The sequence below is a fragment of the Martes martes genome (assembly GCF_963455335.1).
Source record: "Martes martes genome assembly, chromosome: 5".
Classification (NCBI taxonomy): Eukaryota; Metazoa; Chordata; class Mammalia; order Carnivora; family Mustelidae; genus Martes; species Martes martes.
In genome coordinates this window covers 88,781,766-88,796,641 of record NC_137892.1, presented here as the reverse complement: position 1 = coordinate 88,796,641, position 14,876 = coordinate 88,781,766, and the positions used below count along the sequence as shown (strand labels likewise).

At 52.6% G+C, this 14,876-nt stretch overlaps 1 protein-coding gene across 1 annotated transcript; it reads left to right on the top strand.

The window, feature by feature from the left end:
- Positions 1-1,502: 1,502 nt before the first annotated feature.
- SLC4A9 (solute carrier family 4 member 9) lies at positions 1,503-14,528 on the top strand (the record flags this gene model as incomplete). The annotated part of the gene is given in 23 exon segments (XM_080804262.1): positions 1,503-1,559; positions 1,561-1,799; positions 2,149-2,309; positions 2,613-2,726; positions 3,132-3,187; positions 3,337-3,494; positions 3,755-3,842; positions 4,214-4,368; positions 4,549-4,665; positions 4,837-5,011; positions 5,174-5,307; positions 5,487-5,749; positions 6,637-6,695; positions 6,929-7,117; positions 7,224-7,337; positions 8,543-8,704; positions 8,852-9,030; positions 9,726-9,798; positions 11,258-11,326; positions 11,579-11,752; positions 12,601-12,753; positions 13,110-13,210; positions 14,207-14,528. Coding segments are annotated over 22 exon segments (2,943 nt in total). The 3' UTR covers positions 13,164-13,210; positions 14,207-14,528.
- Between the last annotated feature and the right edge of the window lie 348 nt (positions 14,529-14,876).

Below are 14,876 nucleotides of genomic sequence, written 5' to 3'. Positions count from 1 at the left end.
AGGAGAAGCGCATTTATTTTCCAGCCCCTCTCTTTCTATGCGGTCATTGAGCAAATATTTATTGAGTGCCACTAGGTGCGCTAGGGGCAGCCGTTGAAGAAGATAGGTAAAATACCTGCTCACTAAACGGTACATTCCAGAGAGAGAGAGAGAGAGAGAGAGAGAGAGAGTGTGTGTGTGTGTGTGTGTGTGTGTGTGTGTGTGTGTCGGGGCAGGCAATAAACGGCAAATGAATGAGGCAGATTGTAGTAGTGATAACTGCTGGGATGAAAATAAAACCGGGAACAGTGTTGGAGACACAGGGCTGGGTGGAAAAAACAAGGTTTCCTTGAGTAGGTAATGTCAAAGATGACAGTTATGTTCACGTGACGATCTGGGGCAAAAGCTTTCCTTGCAGAGAGAAGAGCTACAGCGAAGACCCCCAGGCAGCTACAGGCTTTGCATGACAAAGACCAATGCAGCCGGAAAGGAATGGGCAAAGGACAGTGGTAGGAAATGTGGACAGAGGGATAGGGCCAGACTGTAGATCTTACACGTCATGACAGAGTTTGACTTTTCTTCTAGGAATAATGGGAATGTCTTGGGTGAGTTCTGAGAAGAGGAATGCAGCTTGATTACCTTTTAAAAGGATCTCCATGGCTGCTATGTGGATTAAGAACTTTGGGCAAGGAAGGAAGAGTGGAAGCAGGGAGATGACTGCAAGAGATTAGAAAGCTATTGAAATAATTCAGGTGAGACAGGATGGAGGCTTGGAACAGAGTGGAAGTGTGGGAGGCGGGGGAGATGTGGTTGGATGCTGGGTTTACTTTGAAGGTAGAGCCAACAGGACTTGCTAATAGACCACATTCTCCTTTGTTCTTTGGGCTCCAGGAACTCCTTCTTACACACACCCTTGCTGGCGCCTCTGTCCTTACTGCCAGGCTGAGTTAGAAGGGCAGACCCCAGGGACACTGCTTGCTAAATTGGAAAGTTTCCAGGTGTGGTCAGACAAAGGAATTTAAGCCTCAGGCACTGTGTTCTCCTTGAAATGCCTCCTTAGCCCATTTAGTGGGTTGGGACTCTGCCTGGTGTCTCCCTTAGAGTAGCGACCCAGTTACTTATTAGGTCTCTGTTTATACAAATGGGTGCCTTTAGGGTGTATTGGTGACACTCAAAACAGTCCTGGGGGTTGGTGTTTCTATTTGATACAGAGTAGGGGGCTGGATAATCTGAGGGTCCCATTCCTCAGACCTGAGCCAGTGACTTACTCCTGTTAATTTACACAAAACACAGTGCAGTCCGACCTGATCCCATAGAAAACGCACACAACATTTTGGCCCCAGGCTGGGCATTTCTGGAGAGCCTGGGAAAGATCAGGTTAGCCTTACAAATGCTTGCAGGCAGCCAGGGCTGGGGAGAGCAAGTGGGAAAGGGAATGATCTGGTTGGCTCTGGAGTCAGCAGGCCTTGCTCTGTTTGCGTTGTGCTGCTTGTGTGTGTGTGTGTGTGGGGGGGGTATTATAAATGCAGCCAGCTGGAGGGCCTCTGGATTCAAAACCTAGAACTGCACTGCTCCCTAAGAGTCTGTGCAGGCCTCCCCAAGATGAAGCTACCAGGCCAGGAGGAGTTTGAGGTCTCCAGTGCTTGTGAAAATGTGCCCGCAGGAGAGCTGGACAATGGCACTGGCTCTGGCCCCAGACAGGATAGCCCCTCAGACACAGACAGAGGGGAGCTGGGGGTACCCAAGGACCCTCTGCTCTTCATTCAGCTGAATGAGCTTCTGGGCTGGCCCCAGGCCCTGGAGTGGAGAGAGACGGGCAGGTGAGTGGGACCCAGGGCAGTTTTATGGGTTCTTTCCCTTTCCTCAGCTGGGGACTCCTCCACGACCTGTAGCTCCTCCTGTGTGAGGAGGTGCTCTAACCCCCAATCAGGAGTTCCTCTCTGTGTTCTCCAGTTCAGGCCCTCACCCTCCATGATGCTTGGCTTTCAATGCAGTGTACTTGTGAGTTTCCCAAGACCCCAGGTGAGGGATGAATGCCCAGGAAGAGGCATACTTTGCACCACTGGGCCCAGGACTCCCCCATGGGCCTACCTTCCCTGCCTCTCCTGTGTGCTCCCTCTGCACCTGGGAGAGATGGCCCAGATAACAGTCCACTCCTCTCCACCACAGGTGGGTGCTGTTTGAGGAGAAGCTGGAGGTGGGTGCGGGCCGGTGGAGTGTTCCTCACGTGCCCACACTGGCACTGCCCAGCCTTCAGAAGCTCCGCAGCCTACTTGCCGAGGGCCTTGTGCTGCTGGACTGTCCAGCTCAGAGCTTCCTGGAGCTCGTGGGTACGTGGGGAGCCTTTGCAGGAAGGGCCTGGGCAACCATGCCATTTCCCCAGGACTTCCCCTGCAAATCTCATAACTTTTCAGAGCTCACCCCACCCCACCCTAGGGATTAGCCTTTTCCGTCGGGGGGCTGGGGGGTGGGGGGTGGGGGGGTGGTGGTGGTGGTGAGGGGGTGGGGATGGAAGAATAGAGTAGAGGAGCAAGTTCCCAGAATGGAAAGGGACCTGGGCAGAGGGGAAAGGGGAAGAGTTTTGGGGCAGGGAGCTCTCAGGAAAGGGTTGGAGCTCCACCTCTGTTCTTCAGAACAGGTGACCAGAGTGGACTCACTGAGCCCAGAGCTGAGAGGGCAGCTGCAGGCCTTGCTGCTGCAGAGACCCCAGCACCTCATCCAGCCCACAGGCACCAGGCCCTGCCAGGGTGAGAGGCCTGTTTTTGGGCCCAGCACCAAAAGCCCTAATCCCCCTGCCCCCTTCCTGGACCAAGACCAGCCTAGCCTTGGCTTATACCTCAACTCGGGTCTCATGGGTGAGAAGAAGTGGAGGTAACGGTGAGGTGGGGAGAATGGAGGGGCCAGAGTTCTGGGAAGGGATGTTGTTGGTAGGCATTGTGCCAGGAGTTTTATGTGTAGAATCTCATTTAATCTTCACAGCCATCATGTGAGGTACACCCCAATTAGCCTCAATTTAGTGATAAGAAAGCTGAGGCTCAGAGAGGGGAAGCTCCAGTTTTCATCGTTTGTCAGAGGTAAAGCTTGTCTGGAAGCCCTGCTGCCTCCACCTCCAAAGTCTGTGCTCTTACTCGCTGCCTAATCCTGTTTTGAAGGGTCTGCCCATCCAAGAGAGGCTTCTCACAGTGAGGAAGCCCCACTGAAGGAACAGGTTTGTGGCCCTTCCTCGGGCAGGGCTGGGAGAGGGGTCAGGGATGAACAATTCACCCTCCACTTGCCTCATTATCAATCAATATTTTGCCAACACCCACCTCCCCAAATGAGCTCTTGTCCTTCGTGTCTCCTTGAACCCCCAACCAGCGTCAGAACCCCCTGAGACGGAAGCTGCCTCCAGGGGCTGAGGCTGGGGCTGTGCTGGCAGGAGAGTTGGGCTTCCTGGTGCAGCCCCTGGGGGCCTTTGTGCGACTGCGGGATCCAGTGGTGCTGGGACCCCTCACTGAGGTTCCCCTCCCCAGCAGGTAAGGCTGATGAGAGTCGAGGGTTCTGGAGACCAGAAGAGGGATCTTTACTGGGGAGGGGATTGGGAGGTCTCTGGTCCAGTTCTTTTGGGGGTGAGTGCAGGATGGTGCTCAGGGGTCTGTGGAGGGGATAGTGGTCAAGGCTGCAAAGTAGGTGTGCACATGAGTGTACATATGGGGGCTGGTAGTGAGGGCAGAGATCAGGGCTGCCTTATGGGATTGTTGCCTCTGATATTTCTGGGGCCCGGTTCCTTCTTCAGATTTTTCTGCCTCCTCCTTGGTCCTTCTACACTGGGAAAGGGCTACCATGAGATGGGCCGAGCAATGGCTGTCCTCCTCAGTGACCCGGTGAGCTGGGCAGGTGTAGGTGTGTGTGTGTGTGTGTGTGTGCGCGTGTGCACGTGCCCACACAGACTTGTGTCAGTGTGTATGCACGTGTGGACTCTAGATGTGTGACAGAATACAGCAGTGAGGCAGAGTATGGCTTTGTGTCCATAAGAATGAGGACTGAAGTTTCCTTTGCTACCACTGGAGTCCCCTTATCTAGCACAGTGCTGGCACACAGTAGGCAGCCAACAGGTACTGACTGCATGCATGCATCAATGAATGAATACTTGAGACGTGTCCGCCTATCTGACTTGGGTCTAGCTTAGAGACTGTGAAAATGCACGTAAGGATCCAGATCTCCATTTAGGGTCCCTCTGTGCCCCTATCCCTAGCAATTCCAGTGGTCAGTTCGTCGGGCCAGCAACCTTAACGACCTTCTGGCAGCCTTGGATGCCTTCCTAGAGGAGGTGACAGTGCTCCCTCCAGGTCGGTGGGACCCGACAGCCCGGATTGCCCCACCTAAATGTCTGCCTTCCCAGCACAAAAGGTATGGGGGTGGGGGGGTTTCCCACTGTGGAGGAGGGTAAGGGATTCCAGGAAAGGGGTAGAAAGTTATCTTTGGATTCCAAGCCTGCTGGCAGAGACACGAGCAGCCACCAGGGGGCAGGGTGCCCAGTCATGTTCGGGTTGGAGATCCTCGGGCAACCTGAGTTCCCATTCTCTCCAGGATCCTCTCACAACTGAGGGAGGTCCAGGGCCCCTCTGCCCAGCATGGGGCCCTGGCTGAGGACAGGTATGGCCACCGGCCACAGCTGCGCAGCCCAGAGTTACAGCGGACAGGCAGGTGAGGTGAGCTGGGGTGAGAGCAAGGGTAAGCGTCCTGGGAGGGGACAGGGGTCACAGGGGCCTAGAGGCATATGCTCACTGTGGTGGGGCTCACCCAGTCCCAGGAAAAGTAGCAGGGATGGGGCATGGGGTGGGGCCACCCGGGTCACTGACAAACCATGGGTGGGAGGCTGTTTGGGGGCCTCATCCAGGATGTGCGCCGGAAGGCCTCATGGTACCCCAGCGACTTCTTGGACGCGCTACATCCCCAGTGCTTCTCGGCCGTGCTCTACATTTACTTGGCCACTATCACTAATGCCATCACTTTTGGGGGACTGCTGGGGGAAGCCACCAGTGGTGCTCAGGTGAGTGGGGAGGTGTGAGGGGGGCAGGGACAAGTTGTGGTATTCTGCCAGCCATGCCCTTTAACCCTCCCTGGGACAATGGGTGGGCTTCCCTGGAAACTTGGGTTGCCGTGCGGAGAACTCCAGTGTCCTGTGCGGATGGGGCTCCCTGCTGGCTTCTAGGGGGTGCTGGAAAGTTTCCTGGGCACTGCAGTGGCTGGAGCTGCCTTTTGCCTGATGGCTGGCCAGCCCCTCACCATCCTCAGCAGCACGGGGCCAGTGCTGGTCTTCGAGCGCCTGCTCTTCTCCTTCAGTAGGTAGGAGAATACCCCAACTGTCACCAGACCCTCACGAGCCACACTCTCAGCCTGGTCCTGGCTGGGTCAGTAGGGGAGGGTGGAAACTGTCTGGCTCCAGGGGCACCTAACTTGGGTTAAGTGGAGAGCAGAGCAGCTCTGCCAATTCCTGTCTATGTCACCCCTCCCGCCCCCACCAGAGATTACAACCTGGACTACCTACCTTTCCGCCTGTGGGTAGGCATCTGGGTGGCCACATTTTGCCTGGCACTGGTGGCCACAGAGGCCAGCGTGCTGGTACGCTACTTTACCCGCTTCACGGAAGAAGGCTTCTGTGCCCTCATCAGCCTCATCTTCATCTACGATGCTGTGGGCAAAATGCTGAGCTTGACCAGTGCCTATCCCATCCAGCGCCCTGGGTATCCTGCCTATGGCTGCTTTTGCCAGTACCCAGACCTGGGAGGTGGGTGAGGGAAACAGGGAGTTTGACAAGATGGGGAAGGATGCAGGAGGGGGAGGGGTTGTCCTCTTGCTGTCCCCCCTTGTTAAGTTCAGCAGACTCCTGAATATTTACCCAAAAACCAGCAGCACTTTCCCCCACTCTGGTTTTGAATCAATTGAGAAGTAACAGAGCAGGCCCGATATTGTTTTTTCTTTCTGACAATGCCGATTGAAGAACATGCTTACATCTATGGGGGAATGGGCTTCCTAACAATGAAACCGAAATTAGATAGGTTTATGCACTCAGTCATGCCTGCACTGGACAGGGACTGTCTTGCCCCAAAGGAGCAGAGCTAAATGCATGCACAGTGCAGGCAGCTTATTCCCAACAGTGAGGAGAGGAGGGAACAGAAAGAGGCATGCCCGGCTTCTTCTCTCAAACTCACCAGTCAAACAAATCGCTGCTCTTTCCCCAGTCTGAGTGACCAACTCAGGGGGAGAGTGGCCCAGCATATTACTCTGGCACAAATATCTCCATGTGGAAGGAAACAGCAGGGATGGAGACAACATGTCCTCTCAAGTGTGCCAGACTCTGCTGGGCATGAACAAAACCAGTTCTTGTCCTGGTAGAAACCCATAGATGGTGGACTCATCCATTAAGCAAACATTTGCTAGGTGTCCTCTATGGCCAGTCCTGTGCTGGGTACCAGGGATACAGATAGGTGAGGAATTTGAAGGGACCAGGCAACATTCTGAGGAGCACAGACTTGGTAGCGATTGGAGTCAGCAGACAGATGAGTCAGAACTAAGAACTTTCTGGTTCACTTGGCCCATGAGATTAGACTTCTGAGGGGTTGGAGAAGGTTCTCAGGGAAGGGGCATATACCCAAATTGTTCTCTGCTTCCCAGGAAATGAGTCTCAGTGGATGAGGACAGAGCCAAAAGACAGAGATGACATCTCAAGTCTGGTGAGTGCCTGCTCCTGCTCCCAGGAGGGCCCAGGAGAGAGAGGCTGGGAGCCAAAGAAGTCATTGGTTCCTGGCTTTTCTCACCCCACAGGCTAGGCAAACCTCATAGGTCATAGAGGCCCAGACCTGTGCTGTGGCTGGAGACCTCTTATCCTGGGCCCCTCCTGTCTGAGTGAGTGTCAATGTTTATTCCACCACCTATAACCTCATCCCTGACAACACCCTCCATACAGGACCTAGGCTTGGTCAATGCCTCCTTGCTGCCCCCACCTGAGTGTGCCCGGCGGGGAGGCCGCCCTCGTGGCCCCAGCTGTCATGCAGTCCCAGACATCGCCTTCTTCTCCCTCCTCCTCTTTCTTACCTCCTTCCTCTTGGCCATGGCCCTCAAGCATGTAAAGACAAGCCGCTTCTTCCCCTCTGTGGTGAGTGTTACCTCTCTTTTTGTGGGCCCTGTGTGTGCATGGGAAAGGGTGAAGAAGGAAGGGGGTGGCGGGCCTGAATCTTACTGAGTGTTCACTGTGTGGCCAGGTACGCAAAGTGCTCGGTGACTTCTCCTCAGTCCTGGCCATGCTGCTGGGCTGTGGCCTTGATTCCTTTCTGGGTCTGGCCACGCCAAAGCTCATGGTGCCCAGTGAGTTCAAGGTGAGAGCTGGGAGTATAAGACAGAGGGGAGAGCAGGGCTAGCAGACAGGACCTTGGAGGAGGAAATGCATAGGTCCCATGCTTCTCTTCCTCTGAGCTTCCATTTCCTCGCTTATAAAATAGAAAGGGTAATAATAATGACCTCACAGAGTTGCTGTGAGGATTAATGAGGCACTGCTGCTGACACAGTGGGACAGAATACATGGCAGCTATTATTATAAATTAAGGGTTAAGAGGGTGGGTTCTCCTCAGCCAGCCCTGGGTTTGAGATCCTGTTCTGCCACTTCCTAGCTGTACAACCTTAGGCAAATTAACTCACATCTCTCATCAATGAGCCTCAATTTATGCATCTATAAAATGGAAATAATAAATAACAATGGCTCCTACTCTATAAGTTGTCTTGAGCTTCACAGAAGATGAGTGTAAAGCATTTTACCACAGTGCAGGGACGGGCACATACCAAGACCTTAATAAATGTTACTTATTGTTGTCATAGGTTGGCCCTACCCACTCCACTACTCCCCACTCTCTTCTTTGCCGCCCCCCCCCCCCAGCTGCCCGCTCGGATCTGGTAAAGCTGGAGCTCCCTACCAAGGCACAGGACAATGCAAAGGACAAGGCTTAGCACTGACTTAGCACTTAGACTTTGCCTGTGCATTTGGAGACCTCCTCTCCAGGTTCCCCCAGGACAGGAGAGCAGGGGGACTCCAACTGGGGTAACCTCAGGGGCTCAGAATCTGAGCTGGCAACTGGGGTCCCCTCTCCCACAGAGACGCTTATAATCAGAGCAGACGCAGACACACCCAGCCCTGCCCCTGCCCCTGCCCCAGATCAAGGCAGGTCTGAGCCTGAGTTGCTCCACCCTGGTTGTGGGGCAGGGATGGTGCCTAGGGAGGAGGGCGTTGTACATCAAGTTGTGTGGGCAGGTCTCACCCTCCATCTCCTCCTCTTGCAGGGCAGGAGGGCCCCTGAGAACCCAAATGCAGAGCCCCTGGCTCCAGCCCAATCCTTAGGGTGGTCCCCCTCCTTCTGCCCTCTTTTAAGACACTGGGAGGCTTTGAACCAGCTGTGCATACACATACTGCTCCTATCTACCATCTCGGTCTTAGAATGGGGGCTAAAGGAAGAATGCCAACGCTGGGGTGTACAGATGAGGTACTCTTGGGAGACCCTCTCTAACTTGTCTGTGGAACACCCTCTCCCAGCCCACACTCCCTGGGCGTGACTGGCTGGTATCACCTTTTGGAACCAACCCCTGGTGGCTGAGTGTGGCAGCAGCCTTACCCGCCCTGCTGCTGTCTATCCTCATCTTCATGGACCAGCAGATCACAGCAGTCATCCTTAACCGTGCTGAATATAAGCTGCGGGTAAGGCCTGCTGGGTGAGACCTTAGACCCCTAGCCCAAGGGACAGAAACTCCAGGATGGGGTCCAGGACCTCCCTCTCCCATTCCAGAGGGCAGAGAGCCCAGGTCTGGTTTAGTTTCTCCCTCAATGCTCCACCACTACGTGCAGAAGGGCGCTGGCTTCCACCTGGATCTCTTCTGTGTGGCTGTGCTGATGGTGCTCACGTCAGCGCTGGGTCTCCCCTGGTATGTCTCGGCCACGGTCATCTCCCTGGCCCACATGGACAGTCTTCGGAGAGAAAGCAGAGTCTGTGCCCTGGGGGAGCCCCGCAGCTTCCTGGGGATCAGGTGAGGCCACCATTCAGGAGGTGAGAGTGAGAGGTGGTCAGTAAGGTGATATGGTGCGAAATGAAGCAGTTATCTGGACAGCTTAAATTCGAAGCTGGTGACTCCAGAGAGCTCTCACTGCTCGTGAACACTGCAGTGGGGTGAACAGATGGGTTCTGGGCTGAGATGGGTGTGTCAGATCTTCCCCCATGCTCCTTTGGCCATGGGATAGGAAGGGCCCTTGAGAGGATTCTCAAGGCTGTGAATGCAGAGGCAGCCAGGGCTGGGTGAGGCCCGCTAATTCCCCCTCCCCTCAGTGTAGGAGTACCTCATTGATGTTACAGAGTTACCATCACAAAAACAGTTTGTAACTACTGGAAACACAATATGTGGAAAGTATGCAAAAATAACTTTGAAACCTGGAAAGAAAAGTTTTTATGGCCTGTAAAAACTGCTAACTTTCCATCAAAATCAAAATAAAAACCTATGAGCTTGAGCGGATGGAGAGTCCTGGGACACCCGAACTGAAGTGCCCTGCCTGTTCCTCTCCACCAGTTTTGCACACCGTGCCTAGGTGACTGCCGGGGCGGGGGTGGGGGTGGGGGTCCCTCCACTTCCCTCCTGCCAGTGCCTCTAGTAGTATCTGGTCCATGTCTCCGGGCCTGGCACCTTGGGGGCTCCCCCAGACCCCAGCTAACCCTTCCCTCTCCGCACAGGGAGCAGAGGCTGACAGGCCTGGTGGTGTTCATCCTCACAGGAACTTCCATCTTCCTGGCACCTGTACTCAAGGTACCTTTGTTAGGCTGGTGTCAGGGGGGCGGGGGTGGTGGTGCAGGCAGGGCAGCACTATTAATAAATAAAGCAAGAACCGACACTGGCTAAATACTTACTGGGCACCAGGCACTGTGTTGTTTTCTCCACAGTGGGCCTCATCTGGTCCTCACATGAATCCTGAGAGGCATCCATACTTCACAAATGAGGAAGCTGAAGGTTGAAGAGGTTAAGTAGCTTACAAAAGATCACCAAGGGAGCTAGTTTCTCAGGTCCATCCAAGAACTCAACCTCTTACTTGGGGCTTTCTACCCAGTGGAGCAGGGAGTGGGCATGCCTCCATCCTCTGTGGCCCAAGTGGGATGGTACCCTGGCTCCAGCCTCCTAACTGACCTTAAACGGAGAGTGTGATTGTCACACCCCAGAAAAACCTTGAGGCAAAACCCCTTCCCTTCTCTCCTACCAGGTATTTGTAGAATCCCTGCCATGTGCAAGACTCTGCTAGACACTTGGGAGAAGGGGGCAGTGCACAGGAAGGGGCAGGAGTATTGAAAAGAGATATGGAGCCAAGCCCCTATTAGCAACATACACACGTGAACAAAAATTAAATAACACGTAATCACGGAAATGTTCAACAAGCCAAAGCAGCAAAGCAATCGAGGGCATGGAGAATGGCATACAAGAGTCATCAGTGAGGAGAGGTTTGGGGAGGGAAAGGTCATGCAGCTGGGTGAGAGCGGAGTAGCTGAAAGAGCCAGATGGACCAGATCAACTGCTTACTACCTAGGTGACTCTCATTCGGCAGATATTTACTGAGCATAAACCATATGTCAGGCACTGTTCCAAAGACTGGGGATAACAGTAGTGATCAAAACAGACCATCCACTGCTTGCAGTCTGGTGAGAAGAGACACATGAAAAAAAAATTAATAAAACAGGGTAATTTCGGATAGTGACTACTCCTAAAGAAAAATATAAGAGGGTAAGGTGATTAAGAGTGCAAGGGGTCTACTTTAGATTGAAGGGTCACACCCTCCTGGGGTGTCAAGAGATGAGTAGTGAACAGCCTGAGTAGCAAGAAGGTCAAGGAAGGGCATTTTAGGTGGAGGGAAATAGCAAAGCAAAGCAAAGGTCTTGCAAGGGGTAGAAACAAACTTGGGCATGTTGAGGGAAGGAAAGGAAGCCATAGAGCACATGATAGATAAGACGGAGAAGTAGGCCAGATAGTAGAGAAGTTCCCTTAGACTCTCTGAAATCCAATTCCCCCTTTTGTAAAATAGAGAGTTACAGAATTTAGCTCCTCCGACTGTCTTGAAGATTCAGTATCAGGCATGCAAAGTCAGAAAAGAACAGAAAGAGCTGGGTAGGCTTAGATGTGGATGCTGGAGGCTGGGGTTGGAGCCTAAGTGGGGGCGGGGAGCATCTGGGCAGCTAGCAGAAGTGAACTCCTTTGCCAGCTCTCTGCTTCTTCCTACCAGTTCATCCCAATGCCTGTGCTCTATGGCATCTTCTTGTACATGGGGGTGGCAGCAATTAGCAGCATTCAGGTGAGCCCATTATATGCACCATGCAATCCCATTCTTCCTCTTGTTTCCTGCTGCTACCTCCTGCCTATACTTGCCAAGTCCTCTCCTATCCTCTTTTCTGGACTCTCCTGGGCATAGGACTCTGCTGCCCTGCTCTGAATGGGGAGGGTGCCAAGGGAGCCTTCTGGCTTCCCCCTCATGCTAGGCTTAGATAGCTAATAGTGACACCCCCAGGCTGAGTATCCGGCTTTCCTCTTCCTCTTGTTCCCCTAGTTCACAAAGAGGGTACAGCTATTACTGATGCCAGCAAAACAACAGCCAGACCTCCTGCTCTTGCGGCATGTACCTCTGAGCAGGGTCCACCTCTTCACAGCCATCCAGCTTGCCTGCCTGGGACTGCTTTGGATAATCAAGTCTACCCCTGCAGCCATCATCTTCCCCCTCATGGTGACTTGGGGCAGGGTTGGGTAGTGTCCCAGGGATCTGGGGAGACTCTGAGTCTGCGAGGTGGCCAAAGCCTCCACAGGAGGAAGATTCTCCCTTTCTCACTTGCCCTGGCTCTACCTGGTTGGGAATCTTAGGATAGAGAAAGATAGTTGAGAGATACCCACAGACAGGCTAACCCTGGGGCACCTGATTTAACTCCATTTTCAACCTCTTTGGGTTCAACCACAGACAGAGATATGCAGTCCAAAAAAACAAAACAAACAAAACAAAAAAACCCACAAACTGAGTCCCTGGGAGAGGCAATACTGGCACTTCTGTTACTCAGTGAGGAGATGACACTGGTGGTTTCTGGTCTTATCCTTACTCCCTGAGGAAGTTAAGAACCCTAGGCTTCCTAGTAGGGCCAATCTGATTACCATATCCCGGCTGTGTGGCTTCTGGAAAGTTTTTTTTTTTTTAATTTTTAAAAAGATTTTATTTATTTGACAGCGGTGGGTGGGGGGGAATACAAGCAGGGGGAGTGGGAGAGGGAGAAGCAGACTCCTCGCTGAGCAGGGATCCCAAGGTGGGGCTTGATCCTAGGACCCTGGGATCATAACCCGAGCCGAAGGCAAATGCCTAACAACTGAGCCACCCAGGCACCGCTTCTGGGAAGTTTCTAAACTCTCAGGGCCTCAGTTTCTTTCTCTATACAATGGGAACAATTATATCTATCTCGTAGGAATGTGTCAGCATTAAGTGAAGCAATACACGATGTGTAGGAGATAGGAAGTGCTCAATGCATGCTACTGCTGCTCATGTTTCACTGCTTTCGCTGACAGCCCTGGGCCTTGTTTCTAACCCTGCAGTTGCTGGGCCTGGTGGGGGTCCGAAAGGCACTGGAGAGGGTCTTCTCACCGCAGGAACTCCTTTGGCTGGATGAGCTGATGCCAGAGAAGGAAAGGAGCATCCCTGAGAAGGGGCTGGAGCCAGAATATTCACTCAGTGGTGACAGTGAAGATGTGAGCCCCAGATGGGCCCTCTCAGGAGAAGCAGGCAGGGGTGGGGAGAGCCCTTTTGTCCGGGAGTCATCCCTAAAGTCTAACCTTTCTATTAAGCCTGAAGATCTGATCAACACAATCATTCCCCTTAGGTCCTCACTAACACAGGTACACTGAAAGGGTCAGGGAAATCTTTCTTTAGAGGGAAGGGGCCCTGGTTTATGAGTCCGTGGGGGTGGAAAGATCTGGGGACAGCTCTGGTGGTCTTTTCCAACCATGATCTTTGTCTCAGTGTGGGTGTATATCCTTTCACTTTCTGGGTCCCTTTCTCTCTGCTCTGTATATTCCCAACTCATCTTGGGATCTTTCTTTTGCAGTCAGAGTTGATGTATCAGCCGAGGGCTCCAGAAATTAATATCTCTGTGAATTAGCTGGAGTAGGAGTTTGGCAATAGAGACTCCAGGAACCTGAGCATGAGGTAAGGATATGAGGGAAGTGCCCCTGGGGTCGAGGATAGGAACGTGGGGGTCAGACCTTGGAAACCTCCAGTGTGCTGGAGGTTTCTCTTCACGTTGCAGTTCCTCTTAAACTCCAAAGTAGGGGAGGGAAGAATGAAATAAGGGAGGGTACCTGGGCTTGGCTACCTGTGGCACTGAAGTCTGGCCAGTAGAGGGAGCTCAAGCTCACGCCAAATTGGATGTAGAGTCGCAGGGCTGGGGAGGAAGGGGTATAATGACCAAAGTTCGGTAGGGAGTGGGGAGGAAACCAAGTGAGGGTACAGCTCCCCGCTGCTTTCCTTTGCCCTGGAGGCCACTCCCTTAGGCTTCTGAGAACCACATTCCAGACAAGTGGAGGGATTCTTTGCCATTCCTTCCATTTTTATTCATCCATTTATCAAAACAGTTTATGAGTACTATACTTAAGGAGTATCTAGATACCAGAGATATAGCGGTGAGTAGGATAATCATGGTCCCTGACCTCATCAGTTTAAAATCCACCAGGAAAGACCAACAGGGAGTTGCTGGAGTGGGATGGTGTTGGCTAAGGCAAGCACCAGCTGTGGGAGCAGAGGCCTCTAAACCCTTCTTGGAGGTGGTGAGGGTGGGGTGGTGGGAGCTGGGAGAAGAGGAAATGGTCCATAACTTGAAATTTGAAGAAAAATGAAGAATGACCAGAATAAGGTGGAGGGAAATGTTCCAGGCAGAGGGTGCAGCATGTGCAAAAGCCTGCTTTTTTTTTCTCCTTGATAAGCTGAATTCTCTTCTGGGCCACAGAAACCCTTCCATCCAAGCTTTTCCAAGCACAAGGGCCCAAGAAGTCCCATCACTCTCAATGGAAAATTCTAGAGGGCAATTCAGCAGCTATCCCAGAACAAGATCTGCTGGGCTTTCCATATCCCCTATAGCTCCTTTGCACTATTCTTTGATCTACTGTGCCCCTGAGTACTTACTCTGACCCCACTGTCGTCTCTCAGTTCACAGGTGTTACTCGGAAGTCTGGATATAGTTGGCTTTTGGCTTAACTGCCAGATATTCAGTTGACTGGAACCAGTGGGGCAGGACTGGAGGGCAGCTGGCCAAGATTTCCATTACCCTCCTGAGCAGGGGGTAGAGAGTGGTAGGGATGGGGAACCTGGGTGGCTCAGTAGGTTAAGCAGCTGTCTTCGGCTCAGGTCATGATCCCAGGGTCCTGGAATCGAGCCCCAAATTGGGCTTTCTGCTTAGTGGGGAGCCTGCTTCTCCCTCTCTCTTTGCCTGCCATTCTGCCTACTTACGCACACGCTCTTTCTCTCTGTCAAATAAATAAATAAATAAATAAATAAATAAATAAATAAAATCTTTACAAAAGGAGAGAGAATGGCAGGGAAAAAGCAGGTTTGCTGGTAACCCTGGGGGACTGACCACACCCCATTCACCCTCTACGCCATTAAAGGGACCTGGAAACCCTTCCCAATTTGAACTTTCTGTCCTCACAAATTCTTTTACAGAATCAGGGTTCTCTGGTGAACTCTTTTCGTTTTGCAAAAGGGGGAAAAAATCTTTCCCAGAAAAATTATTCCTCTATTTAAAAGTTTTTTATACAGGGTGCCTGGGTGGCTCAGTTGGTTAAGCAACTGACTTCCGCTCAGGTCATGATCCTGAAGT